The 20,760-nt window shown below is 35.0% G+C and overlaps 3 protein-coding genes across 3 annotated transcripts; 2 read left to right on the plus strand and 1 right to left on the minus strand.

Moving 5' to 3' along the window:
* Positions 1 to 2,092: 2,092 nt before the first annotated feature.
* On the minus strand, positions 2,093 to 2,746 carry LOC144575450 (uncharacterized). Its single transcript, XM_078325598.1, has one exon. The coding sequence runs from the start codon at positions 2,744 to 2,746 to the stop codon at positions 2,093 to 2,095; it is 654 nt and encodes a 217-aa protein (XP_078181724.1).
* Positions 2,747 to 5,253: 2,507 nt separating this feature from the next.
* LOC144575375 (DNA repair protein recA homolog 3, mitochondrial-like) lies at positions 5,254 to 10,284 on the plus strand. The gene is made up of 8 exons (XM_078325483.1): positions 5,254 to 5,593; positions 5,834 to 5,894; positions 6,472 to 6,689; positions 7,390 to 7,477; positions 7,769 to 7,941; positions 8,217 to 8,363; positions 8,919 to 9,053; positions 9,676 to 10,284. The coding sequence occupies exons 1-8, from the start codon at positions 5,540 to 5,542 to the stop codon at positions 10,069 to 10,071; spliced, it is 1,272 nt and encodes a 423-aa protein (XP_078181609.1). The 5' UTR covers positions 5,254 to 5,539; the 3' UTR covers positions 10,072 to 10,284.
* A 2,003-nt stretch (positions 10,285 to 12,287) lies between these two features.
* On the plus strand, positions 12,288 to 18,103 carry EMB2421 (FAD/NAD(P)-binding oxidoreductase family protein). Its single transcript, XM_078325625.1, has 11 exons — positions 12,288 to 12,637; positions 12,979 to 13,061; positions 13,447 to 13,582; positions 14,129 to 14,625; positions 14,814 to 14,861; positions 15,110 to 15,284; positions 15,677 to 15,789; positions 16,087 to 16,183; positions 16,426 to 16,645; positions 16,788 to 16,947; positions 17,514 to 18,103. Exons 1-11 carry the CDS (start codon positions 12,430 to 12,432, stop codon positions 17,904 to 17,906), a joined length of 2,130 nt encoding a protein of 709 aa, XP_078181751.1. The 5' UTR covers positions 12,288 to 12,429; the 3' UTR covers positions 17,907 to 18,103.
* The last annotated feature ends 2,657 nt before the right edge of the window (positions 18,104 to 20,760 follow it).

Below are 20,760 nucleotides of genomic sequence, written 5' to 3' on the forward strand. Positions count from 1 at the left end.
CTCTGCTGGGATTACATCAATTCGAGCAGTTGCATTTAAAGCTGGTACATGTGATTTAGTCACTCTTTTTGTATCTGTAAATGCATCTGGTAACTCATTTGCTATGCTTTGCAAATGTATAATCTTTTGAACTTCCGATTCACATTGACCACTTCGGGGATCAAGATAAGATATTGATGATGCATTCCAAGTTATTTCTTGTTTTACCAGCTTTTTTTTTCTCCTCCTAAGATTGGAAATATTGTCTCATCAAATTGACAGTCAGAAAAACGTGTTGTAAAAACATCTCCAGTTAATGATTCTAAATATTTGATAATTGATGGAGAGTTAAAACCAACATAAATTCTCAATCTTCTTTGTGGTCTCATTTTTGTACGTTGTGGTAGAGAAATTGGAACATACACAACACAACCAAAAATTTTAAGATGGGACAAGTTTGGTTCTCTTCCAGAGACCAATTGTAATGGAGAAAATTTATGATATGCAGTTGGTCTTAATCTAATAAGTGTAGCAGCATGTAAAATGGCATGTCCTCATACAGAAGATGGTAGATTACATTTCATAAGTAATGGTCTAGCAATCAGTTGCAATCTTTTAATTAATGATTCAGCTAAACCATTTTGTGTATGTACATGAACCACTGGATGTTCTACCTTAATCCCAATTGACATACAATAATTATTAAATGATTGGGATGTAAATTCTCCTGCATTATCAAGCCGGAATCTCTTAATTTGATAATTCGGAAAATTTGCTCTCAATTGGATTATCTGTGCTAATAGCCTAGCAAATGCAACATTTCTTGTGGCTAATAGGCAAACATGTGACCATTGAGTTGATGCATCAATTAAAACCATAAAATATCTAAATGGTCCACATGGAGGAGAAATAGGCCCACAAATATCTCCTTGAATTCTTTCTAAAAATGTAGGAGATTCATTTTCAATTTTATTTTTAGATGGCCTAATTATCAGTTTTCCAAGAGAACATGCTGCACATGATAAATCTTTTGATAATATTATTTTTAGGTCTTTTAGGGGATGCTCATTTGCACTTTCAATTATTTTTCTCATCATAATGTTACCTGGATGACCTAATATGTCATGCCACAGAGTAAACATCTTTGTGTCAAGTAACTTCTGTTTACTTGCCATATTTGAATCTATTGGGTTTATGTTCGTACCAGAGGATAAAGCTTTCAGCTTTTCTAATATGATCTTCTGGCCATATTCAATAGATGTAATTTGGAGATACTCAATATTATTTTCAGTCATGGTTTCAAGATGATAACCATTACGTCGAATATCTTTAAAGCTTAGTAAATTTCTTCTGGATTTACTAGAGTATAATGCATCATTTATAATTAATTTTGTTCCTTTAGGTAACAAGATACAAGCTCTTCCGGAGACCTCAATTAAATTACTAATGCCAGAAATTGTATTAACATGTGTATTTGAAGGAGACAATAGAGAAAAATATTTCTTGCTTTTTAGTATTGTGTTTGTTGCTCCACTGTCTAGCAGACATTCATCTCTAATATTTACCATAGCTCTTTTGGAATCTCTAATCATATTCTTTTTCCTTTGAACATAAAAGAAAATGTATAAGATTAAATAAAAGGAAACTAATTTTATTTCATAAACATCGACTTACAACATATAAATAAAAAGAAAACTAATTTTATTTCATGATAAACATTGACTTACAACATATAAATAAAAACTAAACTTATTATAAAGACTAAAAACAAAAACTATTTCATAAGATTAATTTCTTCATCAACATTTTCAAAGAAGTCAGAAACATCTAGGTGTGTATCCATATGCAAATCATTTGGGTTATTTTCAATGAAATTTGTTTCTACTTCTTTTCCCTTTTTCTTGATGGATGCTTGGTAGAGTTCGACTAAATGTTTAGGAGTACGACATGTGCGTGACCAATGGTTTGCCATACCACATCTATAGCAACTATTTTCAGATTTCTTAGAGGATGGTGAGTTATTTCCCTTTTCATATCTCCCCGCATTATTTTCATTTGGTTTAGGATTATGACCATCACGTCGCCAAACATTATTGCGACCATGTCCACGACCTCATCTGGGGCTGCGACCACGTCCTCTTCCACGACCTCCTTTAAATGATGTCACATTCACTTCAGGGAATGGAATAGAACCAGTGGGTCGTGATTGATGATTTTTCATCAGAAGCTCGTTATTTTGTTCCGCAACAAAAAGACATGATATCAATTCTGAATATTTTTTAAAGCCACTCTCTCGATATTGCTGCTGCAAAAGCAAATTCGAAGCATGAAATGTAGAGAATGTTTTCTCTAGCATGTCTTCATCAGTAATCTTTTCTTCGCATAATTTTAATTCAGAAGTTATGCGAAACATTGCGGAATTATACTCACTCACAGATTTAAAATCTTGTAACCTTAAATGAATCCATTCATAACGAGCTTTTGGAAGGAGTACTTGTTTTTGATGGTCATAACTTTCTTTTAAATTTCTCCACAGTTCTGACGGATCTTTCACCGTTAAGTATTCAGCTTTTAAATCCTCATGAAGATGATGACGGAGAAATATCATTGCTTTGGCTTTCTCCTGCTGGGAGGTATTATTTTCAGCTTTTATTGTTTCTCCAAGATTATTTGCGGTAAGGTGGATCTCAGCATCGAGAGTCCACGGGAGATAATTCTTGCCCGATATATCAAGGGCAGTGAAGTCAAGTTTTGTAAGGTTTGCCATAAGGACTACAAAATATAAAAAAATGCTACTATTATTAACTAATTTAATTAAATATGCATTTGTGCTTGATAAATAAAAAAAATGATTGAAGAAAAAGAATCTTAATAACTTCAGGTTATTAAGAGAATTAATAACTTCAGGTTACTAAGAAAATTAAGTATTGGAGACATTTTATTTATTTGATAACTTCCGGTTATCATAAATATCAATAACTTCTAGTTGTTAGGTAAAATAAAAACATTCAGTGGCATACAATAACTTCTGGTTATTATATTTTATATGAGAATTTCTGGTTCATATAAGAACTTCTGGTTCATATAAGAACTTCTGGTTCATATAAGAACTTCTGGTTCTTTTTTTTTTAATATATAAAAACTTTTGGCTAAGAACTTTATGTTCTCTTGTATAAAAAAAATTATGATTAAGAACTTCAGATTTTTTAGAAAAAGCTTCTAGCTATAGTATGTACAAAAGCTTCTGGCTATTATCATGTACTTGCTTTATCATTCTCTTCAGGGAATGAAAATATTACTCTTATTCAAATAAGAAAATTTCATCCAACAAATAAAAATTATTATTAACAGTAAGCAATATAAAATAAGAAATTTTCATTCTAGAAATAAAAATTATTACTAATAGTAAAGTTATGAAATGTAATCTAAATAGTACCTTCTTCTTGAGAAAATCACATTGCAACTTGACTAGAGCAAACTCGTGCTGATAACGTATTATAAAACAAAAACAAAACAATATTGGGGAGAGGCTAAATCTTATTTCTATATTATATCTCAATCACAACGTTCACTTGAACCACTTACAAAATCTCTATTTATAGGCTAGATAATGCAAATGAAAAGCCATACAATTAACATGAGAGTTAATATAAAAATTAAATCTAATAGAAAGTGGATGAGGTGGAGAAGGTGAAATGTCTACTGTTTATTATTTCATAACAATATGTTAATATAATAAATATAAAATGAGTAAAAGTTTTGTATATTCTTACGAACAAAATATTAGAGAAAATCAAATAAAATATCAGATCTATTTTACAAAAATTGTACCACGTTTTGATATAAACAAATACTACATATATGATATATCTCAACGGAACATATGTACTTAAAAAAAATAAAAATATAGAAAAGACAAATACATTTTGGGCATGTTTAACTAATTTGTTTTCATAATTTAGGTTAGTTTATTCAAGATTTACCATTCGATTAAAATCTAACGGTTCTAATTACACGTGTCCATGTGCTGTGTCGTGACCAAATCTTTCGCGTGATGTGCCGTGTCTTGTCAAATTTTCGAAAGATGTTCACGTCGCATGAATGGTCACGGCACATGACACACAATTTATAACACATGACCGGCACGCGTGCCATGTTATGCCGTGATGGAACCGTATTGTGTTGTTACTGAACCGTGTCGTGTCATGACATATCTAGTCACATCATAAATTTTTTAAATTCTTATTTGTTTTCTTGCTCTAATTCGTTAAGAGAAAAAAAAATTATATTCTTATTAGTATTTTGTGCCTACTCTTGACTAAAATTCTAAATCCGCTCCTGCCCGTACATTTAATATCTTCACCTTTAAATATTTTTGTTTCAAGGGCAGAGAAATTTGCTCCTTAACGGTCTCGAGTTTGTTATTTTAACATAATTATTAAATTTACATCACATTTTATTCTCATAATTAATTTTAGTTATCACATCAATATTTACAATTTCTGCTTATATTGAGATAAAAATGTTCTTATCTGCGTGTGTCCGATTTTCATCTCTGTTCATCCATTTTTGAATAGACAGCCAGATCTCACTAAAAACTCCCCGATAAAATCCAATCGTAGGAGAGGACTGAACCTGAGATGAACGCTCTCCTACGAGTAACATCCTCTGCAGTAACGGACAGTTTGAGTCTATCTTCAAACCGTCCAATCAGAATCCGGACAAATCTGACCCACGACTATGATGCAAGTGTCTCTTCAATATTCGTGCAGATTTAAATGTACGGTCCACATCTGAAAATAAAATTTGAGTTAACTCAGTCTATAAGTATCCGAAATTCCGAATTCAAAGCGCTACGGCCTCGGCTCGCGGTCGTGAGTCGGGACCGTGCCCCCTCGGGTTTCCCGCGCAACTGCGCAAGAGTTCGAGTCCAGTTCTCTTTACTTTATAACCAGGATTTGCTGGGGTATGCATCCTGTCCAAAATTACTGACAGGTGGACCCCAATAGTAAGTCTAAGAGATGACAACTTTGGGTCGGGATGTCGGACACTCACACTGTTGACCCCATTGGAATTCACATCCCCTCAGGTTACCTGACTGAGTAGAATTGAATCTAACGGTCTGAAATTGAAATTTTTAACTTGGTACGAATCTCAATGCAAAAATAATTCGGCCCCCACTGCCATCCCGAGCATCCACCGGCTGAAATTAAATCTGAACCGTCCATTTAAATTGTGTTGAGTCAGGTACCTGGGAGGATACGGATCCACCGCACTGTACGCCTCAGATTGATTTGTTTTTCTACAGTGTCACACTCTCACTCAAAAAAGGAAAATAGTAAACCCCCGCTTAAACCCTAGTCTCTCTTCCACTCCCTCGCTTCTCTCTCTCTCTCTCTCTCTGCGCGGCTACCCACAGCCAAACTAGAGAGCGAGTGAAGGTGATTAAGCGAGCCTCGACCTTGATTCCTTAAAAATCGCCCGTCTTTTGGTTCTCTTTTCCTCTTTCGAGGCGATCTTTTTTCATTTTATTTTATTCTTATAGTCTTAGAAATAAATCATGGCGAGGTTTCTCAGAAGCGGCCTACTGAATAGAGCTCTCTTCTCTATAGAGGTTATATTTCACCTTATTTTCCCAGCTTTTTTTCCTTTCTTTTTTCCTATATTGGGTATGTTTTTTAAGTCATTTTGCAATCTATTGAAGGTAAGAAACGAGTAATTGGATTGCCACAAAAAAAAAAAAAAAAAAAAAAAAAAAAAACTAAAAAAAATTTATCTGACATGCCTCTAATAAACGGTCCCATCACTAGCACTTCAATGAATTAAAATAAATTAATTTGTTCTGATTTACCAGGGGTATCAGCAAGGAATGAATTGTTCATCTTTCTTCACGCGCAATTTTGCTGCTAAAGGAGGTAATTATTTTTTACTTATATTGTCTATTCCCTTAGAGAGCTATTGCCTCCCATCGAAGTCTGTGATGAAAAAAACTTGGCCAATAGCATTTATGAATGCTGAGCACTTAACTTGGTCAAATGAGAAGTGAACAACTAGGGGAGCATCGATCTTTTAACAGACCGGGTGCAAATATAAGTTCCCCAATAATAGGCAAATGCCGGCAAAAATGAGACATGTTGGTGATCCAATCTCATGCATTACTGGGTTTGTCATTACATTTCGATGCATTTTCATCAAATATCATGTATAATCCCGCAGCGACACAATGCATAATGCATACTCTTCTCAGTCTCAAGGACATTTCTTATTTCTGCTCCTTTGTTTCATAAAGTATGTGCAAAGTACTAATATTTTAGTGTTCGTTTACACTGATTATTCTTTTGTTTCATGCTTAAACAAGAATGTGAGGTTTTAAAGGAGTATACATGCAACCTCAGTATGTATATCCTGTTTAATGTTAGCCGGTTTTCCCCCCTCTCATAATTGCTTGTTTATACTGTCCGAAATAATAAAAAAGAAATTGGTTATCCACAGGAAAGAAGAAGGCAAAGTCTGATGGAGTTGAATCTGGGGATGAGACTCTTTCTAGGAAAGACTCAGCACTTCACGAAGCCATTGATCAGATCCAAGCCTCATTCGGTAAAGGCGCAATCATGTGGCTTGGCCGTTCTCAAGGTCCCAGAGAAGTACCTGTCATCTCTACTGGTTCTTTTTCTTTGGATATGGCTCTTGGCGTAGGTGGTCTTCCAAAGGTAATACTAAGCTAAGTAATAGCATGTGTTGGTTTTTTCTAATTAAGCATGCTATTTTTTCTCTTGTTGTAATATGGAAATGACTAGATTGCTGCTGATGGAAACACTGTAGGTTCTGTTATTCAATTGATGAGAAACAAAAAAAACAGCCAACAAATAGATGAGAGAATTTTGCACATGACATAATTCCTTAGATGTTGACAATTTTGCCCCCACCAGTAGGGAGCCTGCCAGACTGTAATGTTGGCAACTTTGTCACAAGTCCAACATGAACTGAAATTAAGTCTAACGGACTTTATTGTTGGATAATTAACTTGATTTAACTGGTACTAAGCCATTTAATATAAGAAGAAATCAGCTGCAAGTTATTTATTTTTATAATAACTAAATGTTGCTTTTAGTTACTAGTGTTCATTGAAATATGATAAAATGGGTCTAATTTTCAAATACAAAATAAGTCTATATTTACTGAAATAGGGTTTGCTCCAGTGTGTACCTCTGGATATATGTCAGTACCATGACTGTTGGGGATTTATTTCAGCGAGCAATTCAAGTTTGGTGTCAGAAAACCATGGCTGCTACATGCATCTTCTTTATTGCGTCATATAGTGATTGGAATAATTAAAAATGTAACCAGTTTTGTTTCTTGGCCCCATTCATTTCCGGTTGTCACAAACTCTTTTGTGTAATGCTTTCGCAGGGACGTGTTGTGGAGATTTATGGACCTGAGGCATCAGGCAAGACAACTCTTGCACTTCATGTTATCGCTGAGTCACAAAAAACTGGAGGTAATCTTTTGTTTGATGTCTTTCAAATGTTGGCAGCATGATTCTGATGTTATTCCCATGGAAAGCAAAACTTATTTCCAGCACCAGTTTTGCTTCTGTGCTGCAAATTTGTTCAGTGCAACCATTTTATATCAAATTTCTTTTTAATGTAGTGGTTTTCATTTGCATTTTTTTAATTGCAAAACATTGGTGTCTAATCAAGGGCCTTTTGTTTTGTCACTTGAAGTGCCTCTTCTCTGGGTGCTTGATGCCTTTTTTTTGGGTCTTTTACTAGTTTGTTTCTCTCTGTAGGGTACTGTGCCTTTATTGACGCAGAGCATGCTTTAGATCCTTCTCTGGCAGAGATTATTGGGGTTAAAACTGAGAATTTGCTACTATCTCAACCTGACACTGGAGAGCAGGCTCTTAGTCTTGTTGACACTCTTATTCGAAGTGGTTCTGTTGATGTAGTGGTGGTAGATAGTGTAAGCCCATATTGTTTAATTATTAACTCTATTCAAATTATGGAATCTATCATCTGAAATGTTGTCATTGTCTCATACACACAGCATTGATATTAACATACCAGATCTTTATAATGATACTTGTTTTGATGATCACGTTTCTCGAATTTGATATCTATTTGGTTAAATTGGAAAGAACATTTCTGGGCTAAAAGACCATTGTATGATTCAAATTAGATGTCACTCTATTCACTCACATTTAAGTTTGTGTGTTAATATTTGAATTTTTGTGACAGGTTGCAGCACTTGTGCCTAAAGCTGAGCTTGATGGTGAGATGGGGGATGCACATATGGCTCTTCAAGCAAGGCTGATGAGCCAAGCCCTTCGCAAATTGAGCCACTCACTCTCTATGTCACAGACTCTCTTACTATTCATTAATCAGGTAATAGAAGTTACTTTGCAATGAATGGAATTTAATAAGGGGAGGTTTCACTGGACAATAGTTTATTTTGAAAATCTTTACAATCCTAAAAATTAATTTGAAATGTGAATTCAATTATATATGCATGATATATATGGTGCACATACTACGCCCCTATAAAAATGATGAAATTTGGTGCATGTTTTATAATTACTGCACATCAAGCGGTTTGAATTTCTAACAGTTGGAAATGTATCATCAAATGATACTCAAAAACTGTATGAAATTATGTTGGTAGGTTATTTGTATGTTCAACAATATACCTATAACTTATTTTTTTTAACTTGCTACATTATTTGAATCAATTTGAAAATTGTTGTCAAGATTGTCAAGATAAATCGTTATCTAGTGATTGCTCCCTATTAAATTATACTGAAGTTCTATTCATTTGAACTTTTAATACATAAGTTCTCATGTTCAATTTGTGGTTCTGCAATGTTTCCAACTGATTGTTCTTACTTTGGTATTGAAAAGCAATGGTAATACAAATTACTTTGGTTTGTTGTGCAATTTCAGGTCAGGTCAAAGCTAAGCACTTTTGGAGGTTTTGGTGGGCCAACGGAAGTCACATCAGGAGGCAATGCATTGAAATTCTATGCCTCTGTACGCCTGAATATCAAAAGAATTGGCTTTGTTAAAAAAAACGAAGAGGTATATGCAATCGGTCCATTTATACTTGTTATACTCCCATTCCATTAGGGAACTGTATCTAAATGTGCAGTATGTTTGTTTTAAGCCACAATCATGATTTATCCTTCTGGTCAGCTAAGCACCATGACAAAGGGACAGGAATCCTTGTAGCTTGACTTGCTGTGGGGCCCCTATCTGTTTCTACTAGGGCCTAAAAATGGGGTCCTGCTATATTTTGTTATAATTTTAGATTACACAGATATGTATACAAGTATCGTATTTGATACGATAATTTCCTATTAACCTTTGATAAGATATGCCTATGTAAATTATTATTTTATTGTGTTTCTAAATAATAAAAATTCTGTCAAATAAAAATATTGGCATTAAGTTTTCTAACTTTAAAGTGTGGAATATTAAAGGAGAATAATATTAGACAAATAAATTTGGAAACAAACTGATGAAATTTGCAATTTAAATATTGTACAATATTATGAAAAGGAATAGTTAAAGTACAAAGATCCATTGGGTACAGTTTTGAGATCCTCAGTGTCATGTAGAACAATAAATAATGAAATCCTTTTTTTTTCTCACTGCTTTATTTCTGATAATAACAATTGGGGTTTTATCTTCTGCTATTCAGCCAATAGGAAACCAAGTTCAAGTAAAGGTGGTGAAGAACAAGCTCGCTCCTCCATTCAAAACAGCTCTCTTCGAGCTGGAGTTTGGCAAAGGAATATGCCGGGAGTCAGAGGTGATTGAACTGGGGTTGAAGCACAAGTACTTAAAAAAAGCTGGCGCCTATTACTACATGGATGAACAGAGCTTTAGAGGGAAGGATTCCCTAAAACGGTATTTTGCAGAGAACAAACCCGTGATGGACGAACTCATTGGAAAACTTAGAGAAAAGCTGTTGCAAACTGCACCCGAGAGAAAATCTGATGATGATGATGATGACCATGATGATGATCTTGAGGAGGCTGTGGTAACATCGATTGATTCTACTGACGAGGAGATAGTTGCTGCCGCTGAGGCCTGATTAATCATCACTGCTGGTCTATTTTTTTTTTATCTTTGTTTAATTTTCTAGTGTAGGGGATGTTGAGTTTGGGGAGGTTTTGAAGGGAGGGTTGGAAGTGGCAATATTGCAAGTGTTAATTTATGCTGTGTTTCGCCACACAATGCATACAATCCATGTTGGTGAATGTTGAGGTAACTTGTAAAATGATTTAAATGGCAATTAGGTTATTTTTTATATATATGCTGAAAATTGAAGCTCTGTATGGCCAATTTGTGATGAAATTTGTATGGTACTTTGTATCGGCTAGGCCTAACCAGGGTTTACATTACGATTTTCTTTAGGCATTAATCCAAGATGTTATATTGTACCTGAAGATCACTGACTTGAAATATACGGTTTGTGGACTGCTCATGAGCCGAGTTGAGGACAATTTGGATTTAACTCGTGAACTCATGAGCTGAGTTAAGTTCGAGTTGCTAATTTAGTTATGAGTCAGAAACTCTAATTTGGAATCAATTCGCAAGCAACTCGAGTCGAGGCCAATCAACTCGTGACTCATAATGTAGTACATAATAAGACAATCTAATTTAATTCTAACAAAAGAAATATTACATATTTTACATAATTAAAAACAGTACATAATGAGACAATAGCCAATAAATAATTAAAAATTACGTAAATATCAAAATAGTACATAATTAAAAATTACCAAACATAAGATTTGATTGTTTGAGAATTGACGATTTTTTTTTTTAGTTTCAAGTAGCAATACAGTAAATTGTGAGAAATATGTATAAGATTTGGAGACGCAAAAATTAGGAATATATGGATTAGAATTTGGTGTGAATCCAACTGAGTTGATTCCGAACCGAGTTGGAGCTAACTTGGATTCGACTCATAAATCAACTAAGTCAGCAGACTTGAGTTAGTTTTGACTCGAGTCAATTTCAACTCGAGTTATTAGTGAGTTGAATCCAAATTAAGTCCAAACTGAGTTTCGAGTTTTGAATCGTGAGCTTTTTGTGCACCCTAGATGTGCGTTAAATAAAGTCAAAGTTATAAAATGAAAAACTTCAAGGGGTTTAGCCCATTTTCTCAATACTTCCGCCTCTGCGGATTGCGGTGTCATTTCTATTTACTACGCACTAAATTGCCACCATAGTGGCACGATAATGCGAAATGGGTGTTGTATTATTAAATTTTAGTAATAAAAAGTACACTAGGTTGAGCCAACGGCAAGAGTTCAGAAGGTCAAAAGACATGGGACCAAATTCGGGCCGGATGTCCGATCTGCGTCAAAATGCTAGGCGAATCAATTTCGCACGAATCTTGATGCAATTCGTAAGGCTATAGCCGGATATGGAACCCCTCTCCTTGCATTAAACATACAGCATGCTTCTTCCAGAATTCGTATCCTCAGCAATAACTCAAAAGGGAATCTTTTGAGTTAATGCATCTGCACCATCTGATTCACTTTAAAATCTGTGCGAATCAGATCTGCACTAATATTAAAGAATCATGTGTTAAAATTAGATAGCTAGATTAGTTTCGTTTAAAATAAGACAGCTGAGATGCATTGACTCAAAAGATTTATTTTTGAGTTAATTTAGAGAATACGTGTAAGATCTGGTTAAGTACACACAAAAAAAAAAAAAAATGAAAATGAGCTTATCATACAAAAAAAAAAAGGAAAAGAGAAAGCTCACATACAAAAAAAAAAAAATGGATTGCGTCTGAACTGATCAATCAGATGAGTCATGATGAGCTTACTGATGCATAAAAATGTTCGAAGTTACAAATCAAATTTAGATGTAATTTATTCTTAACAAATTAATTGTACATAATATTTTTTTTTAAATATTAATTGTACACAATTATATTTAATAGATATAAATTATGTTTAAATCTGTCTTGTAAAAGGGTAAACTTTCTCAGAGGTTACTAAACTTTGTACCTTGTTAGAATTAGTTACTCAATTTTGATTTGTCTCAATTAAGTCACTTAATTTTTTATTTGTTCTAAATTAATCACTCTATGACTTTTTTCATCTAAAATGTTAATAGAATATTCTTATTCCGTTAGTATTATGGAGAAAATATATTCATTCTGTTATAATTTTGGACGGAATGAGCATATTCGGTTAGTATTTTTGACGGAATGAAAATATTTAGTTATTGTTTTGGACAGAAAAATTATAAAATAATTATTTTGAGACAAATAATTATTCCGTTAGTGTTTTTCACGCATAGACGTGTTATTTTATCTCCCTTTTCTGTGGGCGCTGGCATCGCCACCTCCTCCCCCGACAACCCCACACTCTTCTATTCAATGCCCACTTAAACTAAACAGCTGCGTGGCAAAACCCTCAAACAAACAATGCGGTCTATGGCGATCGCGTCCCGCCTAAAAAGAGGCGATCTCTTCTTCTCACGCTTACGGAGACAACTGGCCGTGGCCGTCTACCCCTTCTCCTCTAGAGCCGTTGATGACGGCAGCACTAACATAACCGGGCCCCACTTGCCAGTGCTGATCGTCGGCGCTGGGCCCGTCGGCCTCGTCCTCTCCATGCTCCTCACTAAATTTGGTACATCGTTTCCACAATTCCAACTGCTTGCATCTCTGCTGCAATAGTTACTTACCACTGTTCCAAAAAGACATACCGGTACCCGACTGATTGAAATATTGTCAAATTTAGTTGATTTTGGATTCGAGTTTCATGCATAATAGTGAAAAAAAAATGGGTATAATGGGAACTTATATAGCCTTTTTAGTTTAACAATAAGGAAAATGGAATAAGAAGTAATCGGGTGAGCTCATAGCCAGTGTTCTATATCCTTTAACCCATTAGTTGGCTTTAACCTGTATATATTTAATTGTTACTTTCTTCTTTTAGTATTAGTCATTAAGTCATATATTATTTGGAAGGGATCAAATGTGCGGTTTTGGAGAAAAGCTTGATATTTTCTCAGCATCCTCAAGCTCACTTCATCAACAATCGTTCAATGGAGGTTACTTGTCTCTCTTTTTGTTTGCTAATTGTAGACATATACATATATAACCTAAATGTTTAAAACCATTTTGTAGGGTCGCTCAATTTTTAATCCTTGACATGCTTTCACTCACCCATTGTTCATTACAAAAATGAAGGAACAAAACAAACTACCATCACCTCGGTACCAGTAGAAGCAGGATCCATAGCACCAGCAAATAATCCAACAAATTGAAGTATAACTACAAAGAAGGAAGCATCTGTATCTAATTGCTGTATGTCCAGTACTCCAATTGTGTTGTATAACCAGTAGCAGTCTGGTACTCAAATCAGATATGGTCATCATTTCTTAGTACTGTAAAAGGATTCCTTGTATGACTACTACTAAATATAAGTATTGACAGATTTTTAGGAAATTAGATGGCTTAGCGGAGGAAATAGAGAGGTTGCAACCACCTGTTGACTTATGGAGGAAGTTCATTTATTGCACTTCTCTTTCTGGCTCAATTCTTGGTTCAATCGATCACATGCAACCCCAAGGTATGTTTGTATTCTCATAAAAAAAAATATAAAAATAGCCTCTGTTCTATGTATTACTCACTCCATCATCAAGGAAGGAAGTTTTATTTGGCCATGTTGTGAGAAAGTAGGAAAGACAGGGCTTACAGGGTGGGGTGGGGGGGGGGGGGGGGGGGGGGGGGGGGGGGGGGGGCTTTTTTACCGAAGGTATGAGGACAGCATTGTTTTTTATGAAAACCTTTGCAGAGGCTGCAAAGTCATGAGGGGTGATTGAACTCTCAACCTTTGGTAACCAACAGTTCTAGGACTTTTTCCTGGCCAACTGTGCTACCTCCCCTTTCTCGACTGCATTGTTATTAATAGGGTTATATTGGAATTTTTTTTGTTTTTGTTTTGCTAGGATGTGAGAGTTATTAGATTTCTTGCTCTTTTGCATCAGAGAGAGCAGGCTCTTTCTGCAAAAAATATAAGAATGGTTTTCTGGAATTCTTTGATAAGAAGGTGTCTTTTGCAATACGTCTTAATTAAAGCTTTCTTGTAGATCTGAAAAGTTTCTTTTGGCTACAGATTTTGAGAAGGTCAACAGCCCTGTATGTGTGGCACACTTGTCACAGTATAAACTAGTAAACTTACTCCTTAAAAAACTGGAGAAACTTGGCGTCCATGTTAAATCTCGTCCAGGCCTATCTGACGAGTTGGACCCAGGCTCACTGTTGGAAAAAAAAATTTTGCTGGGTCACGAATGCACCTCAATTCAACCCACAAAAGATGGTGTTATAGTCACAGCCCAAGTTCACAATGGCTCTAAATTGGAAGAGAGGAGGTTTCATTGTAGCATTCTTATCGGATCTGACGGTGCCAGAAGCACCGTAAGGCAACTTGTTGGTGTTAAAATGAAAGGAGAGAGGAATTTGCAAGAACTTATCAGTGTGCATTTTATGAGCATGGATCTGGGGAAATTTTTGTTAAAGAATAGACCAGGGATGCTGTTTTTTGTTTTCAACAAGGAGGCGATTGGTGTGCTTGTTGCACATCATTTGGAGCAAGGAGAGTTTGTCCTTCAGGTTATATAGATAATAAATTTTGGAGTTTTTATGCAAATGACACTCAAAAGTCTAGACTTATCTAAGGTTTTGTCTTATCTGCAAACATATCAAATTTGTAGAAATGCACATAAGATAGGACTTTGTGTGTCTGGTGTTAAAAAATGTTTCCTTTATATAGCTAACTGTACGTCTTTCTGAAATTTCAGATACCATATTACCCTCCACAACAAAACTACCAAGATTTCAGCCCTCAGGTACTCCATGTTATCTATATGTTCTCATCTACTTAGGTACAATTACAGCGACCATTCAAATTTTAGTTTCCCAATTCTTAAGCCTCGTGTAACAAGGTATTGACAATTGCAGAAGACCATTCAAATTATTAAGTCTTTGCAGTTAGGAATATATCTAGTTAATTAAGACTCATCACTAACCCTCACAAAATTCACAACGAGTTTGAAATCTCTTAATCTATATGACATTGACCTATTCTAGTTTGTAGGCATGTGAGAAAATAATTTCTAAGTTGGTTGGCTGGACCCCGCAAGATGTGCAAGTTCTTGACATTAAGCCATGGGTGATGCATGCTGAGGTGGCTGAGAAGTATTTAACTTGTAATAATAGAGTTATTCTGGTTGGTGATGCAGCTCACAGGTTCCCTCCTGCTGGGGGTTTCGGTAAAAGCATACCTTTACTCTAACCTAATGTTATTGCTGAACTATTGAATGTAAGAAATAGAACTTTATACTTTGAGGCCAACAGAACTGAAAACTAATCTGAGAGAAGTCACAGCAATAAAGCAAAAATGACCAATAAAAATTAGGAAAATGGGTCCAAAAATAACACCAGGCCTTAGTGATATGGCATTATTACCTTCTACGTCTGTTCTTTCAGGGATGTACTGGTTTGTCGCAACCAGTACTAGACTTCTGTCTGTTGGATAGTAGAAATGATTTTTTTAAGGGAATATTTTTATAGTACACAGTTGGGTACTTGGGTCTGCTATACCACTCAAATTTCTTTTTGGAATATTGCATTTGAATCGTTAATAAATATATTTATATTGCAGGGATGAATACTGGGATTCAAGACGTGCATAATATAGCATGGAAGCTGTTCTATTTTCTCAATGATTTTGCTTCTTCATCAATCCTACAAACTTATGAATCTGAGCGCCAGCCTGTATGATTCCTATAAATCCACTCGTAAACTTTTAGGCACAGCCATTTTACCAGAATAATTCCATGTGTGCCTCTACAAAACCTTAAAATGACATACAGAAGAACTCTTTATGAAAAAAAGAGGATTTGTTTGGGTATATTTGAAAAGGGTGTATACGAGAACTTCATGCTTGTACAGGCCCTAATATTCCAGATAATTTGGACTTTTTGAGATTTTTTCAGAGGTACATATGAACAGTTTGATTTTACCTTTTCTATAGATAGAGATATGCCATGACAAGTTGACTTGCAATTGCAGATTGCCATTTCTAACACAAATTTGAGTATGGAAAATTTCAAGGCAGCGATGTCTATCCCTTCTGCACTTGGTCTTGACCCGACAATTGCAAATTCAGGTATCAGTGCACTGTACCAGTGCTGGTATTGGCTAGGAAGTATGGTCTTTTGTGTTCGATTGAAATCTTATGCTGGGAGTATGGCTTATTTGAAGCTTGAACATTAATTGTACTGGACAATTTAAAAACAAAAGGAAATGGAAATATGATCAATATTATTACCATGTCCATTTAATGTGGTATCATTATGTACAGCATCAAGTCAAGAAGCATTTCTGTGATATGTTTCATTATTTTATCAGTACATCGAGCAATAAATAGTGGTTTAGGATCCATTATCCCAAAGAGCATTCAGAAGGCTGTGTTGGAAGGGGTTTTTTCCCTCGGGATGGCACAGCTTTCAGACTATGTTTTAAATGAGAAGAACCCGGTTGGGGCAATGAGGCTAGAGAAGCTCAAGAGAATATTTGAAGAAGGGAAAAGCCTGCAGCTACAGTTCCCTGCTCACGATCTTGGTTTCTGGTCAGATTTTGACATTTATTTCTTGGTTGCACTGTTATGAATTTATTTTCCTTTTTTCTGACTTTGTTGGCTTGTTTTGTGCTTTATATTAAACTGAGGGTAGTATTGGGATATCCTATAATTTTTATTTTTATTTTGTCAGCTATAAGGAAGGAGCACTTGTTGCTGGTACCAGTGAAAGCACTCAGAAGTGTGACAGAGCTGGATCTGGTACGGTCTCAAGGGAATATATACCTACTGGAAAGCCAGGCTCCCGGCTACCCCACATGCATGTAAAACCATTAACTGCAGTATCCACTGAGGTTTGACTTTTTCTCGTGAGAAATTATTTTTTTATTAAACAATTTGCATTTTACTGGAGGGTAAAGAAATCCTGACTAAACGTAGTGGACCTCTTTGGTCAGTGTTAGAATCAAAGCTGCAAAATATCACAATAAAATGTTGAATTTAGCATTATTTGGGCTTTATTCCTTTTCTTAAATATATTTTGTACAAGAAAGCCTTTGGAAAGCCTTTCAATCATATTAACAAGGCTGTAATTCAATTAAGCTGGATCAGATGTGGTCATGAACAGTTAACCGAAGCCAGGCTCATCGCTGAGTCAAAAATGCCCATATATACTTGAAAAGGTTAACCCGACAAGTCATTCTAAACCGTGTCATGTTGACATTACCACCTCTATGCTAAACACTAGATTGTGCTGGTACCCAAAACATGTACCGGTGACCTTCTTTTTGGTGTTTTATTGGCTGAAAGTAATGTCATATTTGTTATAGATAGACGGGGTGAGTCGAGTTGTTTATTGCTGCCACCCGCAGTCAAATTACATATTGTAAGCTGTCTAAAACCCCATTTTTGTGTTAACCAGGAGACATTCTCTACTTTGGATCTTGTTTCTGGGGACAAACCTGAATTTATTCTCATAATAGCACCTTTTAAAGCATCATACAAGATAGCTCGTGCCATTCTTACCAAAGCTAAAGAACGCCATGTATTGCTCAAAGTTTGTATAATTTGGCCTCAAGATTCGTGCCAGAGTAGATCAACCGGCAGCCGAACTGAGTTGGAGCCTTGGGAGAACTATATAGATGTTGAGGAAGTCAAAAGGGATTGCTCATGGTGGGACGTGTGTTGTTCAACAAATAAAGGAGTACTCTTGGTTAGACCTGACGAGCACATTGCATGGAGAACAGAGTCTGACAGGGTTACTGATGCAGGTTCAGAAGCTGAAAATGTTCTTTCTAAGATCTTGGGTTTATGAAATTTGGCTTGAAACTAGTTTTTTTTTTGGTTGAGATTAATTTAATTATGAATTGTGCTCCCCCACCCAAAGAAAAAAGAAGGAAAAAAATATATAGTATCATGAATTAAGGAGCCGACATTTTTTTTTTTGTTTTTCTGTTGGCCACTGTACTGCGTAAACTTTAGGGTTATTTTTAGGTTGCTGGCATTGGCACATAGGGGTGCAAATGGATCGGATATTATCCGTTCGTATCAGGAAGTTAGATACAGATCATTTGATATCTGAATATATGTACAGATACAGATGGATATGGTTTTAAATTAGTTTTTTGTATCCGAATAGTATATATACCATATAATTTAATATATATTATGAAAAAAATTATGTTAACCATTATAAAAGCGGATATCCATATCCGTATTCGTATCAGTTTAATATCCGATCCGTATCCATCTATTATCCGATCCGTATCTATATCCGAAATATAAAAGCGGTTATGGATATAGTTTTACCACTATCTGATTCGTATTGCACCCCTATTGGCAAAGTTTTGTGCATGAATATATTGTACAGGCTATGCTTTGAATAATACTTTTCTGAATGCTCAAATCAACTTTATTAGATTCTGTTTGTTTTATTGTTTCAGAATTGAGGTTGATTCCAAATTTTATCAAAATTTCATGGGCAAGGGGGCAAAAGGAACCCATATAGAACCAGAAAAGTAAAAGGCCAACGATATAAACAGGTTGAATTAAACCAGAATGCAATGGGTACCAACTGAAATTTATATACTTCCAGTGGCAGAAAGCATTCCTATCTTTTTCTTCTTCTTCAAAGCCTTTGTTTTCAAATAAGTTGGAGTAGAATAGAAATGAAATCCAACTAGAATCAGCAATACAGGGACTTCTCAGGAGGTCACTTGTGAGGGTTTCATTTCCATAAAGAGGCTATTTTTTTTACCGTTGGCTTGCAAGTTTATCACGAATCCTCTTCGTTTTTTCTGACTTGAGATAGGTTGTGTAGAAAGCGGATTTACTTTTGGTATTCCTATACTAAAATATTTCAACCAAAAATTGCATATATTTCACTTGAAAAAGGAAACATGAAAGTTCATGATTTTTTATTCTTCATTCCTTTTTTTTCCTATTTGATACATCAATTTCTTCTGTTTGATATATATATTTGGGACGTTTCTTTTTTATATATAGAGTAAGAAAATGGATTAAAAAAAAATGAAGTATCCATTTATCCCCCAATAATGCAATTTTCCCATTGCGTATTGGTATTTATCAGGTATAGAATATATCAGCTTCTCTTTGTTCTTATGACCATGTTAATTTGTTTCCTTATTTTTATTTTCAATGAGATGAAAAAAAATATATAGAAAAAGTTTATGGACACAGTATAGTCTCTTTAACTTGATACGATAAAAAAGTGACATAATTTCTATTTCTCTAGTATTTCTGGGTTTATCTCGGTATCGTCTTCATGCAATTATACATTCTTTTCCAAAAAAAAACATTATAGTTCCATATTTCTTTCTGATGAAGTTATTTTTATGTCTTTCTTCCTTTTTTTTGGAACAAGCGAGGGACCAGCTCATGCTCGCTTGTGCTGTAAGTATGAGAGAATCCCTATGCTCCCATTGTAGTGTTCATGAAGTAGTCTTAAGTGTTTGTAACTTTGTATAATATAATTATCACTAATTTGCTACTACTGTTGATGTCTCCTCTAGAGGCGGGAAACCTTAATCACAGTTGCAACATATTTTATTACACACTCTTTTCAACACAAGTTAGATACCCTGACAAGTGCCCGTATCTGCATTAAACAGTTTGTTTCTGATCACACAGTTTTAGATTTTTAGTACATGATTGCATGCATGCACTGTGCTTCCCACCACCACCACACTATGCCTTGATGTGGTACCACATTTTTTCACATGAATACATTATACACTGTACCTAGAAGCAAACCCTTTTATTTTTTTTTCTTCTTTAAATATGAAAATGCTCAATATCCTAGGGAACATTGCCACATGGCTACACATGCCACTATTTGAGCAGTTCGAACTTAATTAAATCTTTTAGCTTAAACAAATAATTAACTCATCAAGTTTAATTTACAATGATTTATTATTCAATCAGCCAATTGGAGATCTTTTTCAATTGGGTTAAGTATATATTAGAGCGATCATTAATTTTTTTAAGAATAATTATATGAACCCCCCACTCCCATCCCCCATCTTTTAAACCTCCATTTATGTGGAATTTTGCGAATGTCGTTCACATTTCTCACGATTTATGTGGAATTTTTCTTATCTAAAATCACGAACGTATTCTACGCAATTTTATCTTTCAAATGAGATCCATGATGACATACTTTCGGGTTCATCGTCACACAAGTATTTATACCTCATTGTGCAAGTATTTATACCTATACTTATAAGTATTTATCCCCAATCGTGTTTAACTTCGTTAAACTAACTTAACTAACTAGTTTAATTAAATTTATTCAAAACACTGTGGTCTTCCAAGTTTCATTAAATTCATAGGTATAAATACTTGGAAGATAATAAATTAATACTTGCAAACTAAGATATTAATACTTTCATGTCTAACTTGATATGACTATATGGGGGGGCCACTCAAACTACATGGGAAGAATAATCATACACGTTTTTAGTTTTTTTTTTTTCAATGTCGTCCACATTTCTCACGATCTATGAGGAATTTTGCGAATCTAAAACCACGAACGTATTCTACGTAATTTTATCTTTCAAATGAGATCCATGATGATATACTTTCGGGCTCATCGTGTCACACCCTGCGGCCACGGGTTGCGACAGTACCCCGCCGTAAGCATACGACCC

The sequence above is a fragment of the Carex rostrata genome, chromosome 24, assembly GCF_964058835.1.
Source record: "Carex rostrata chromosome 24, lpCarRost1.2, whole genome shotgun sequence".
Classification (NCBI taxonomy): Eukaryota; Viridiplantae; Streptophyta; class Magnoliopsida; order Poales; family Cyperaceae; genus Carex; species Carex rostrata.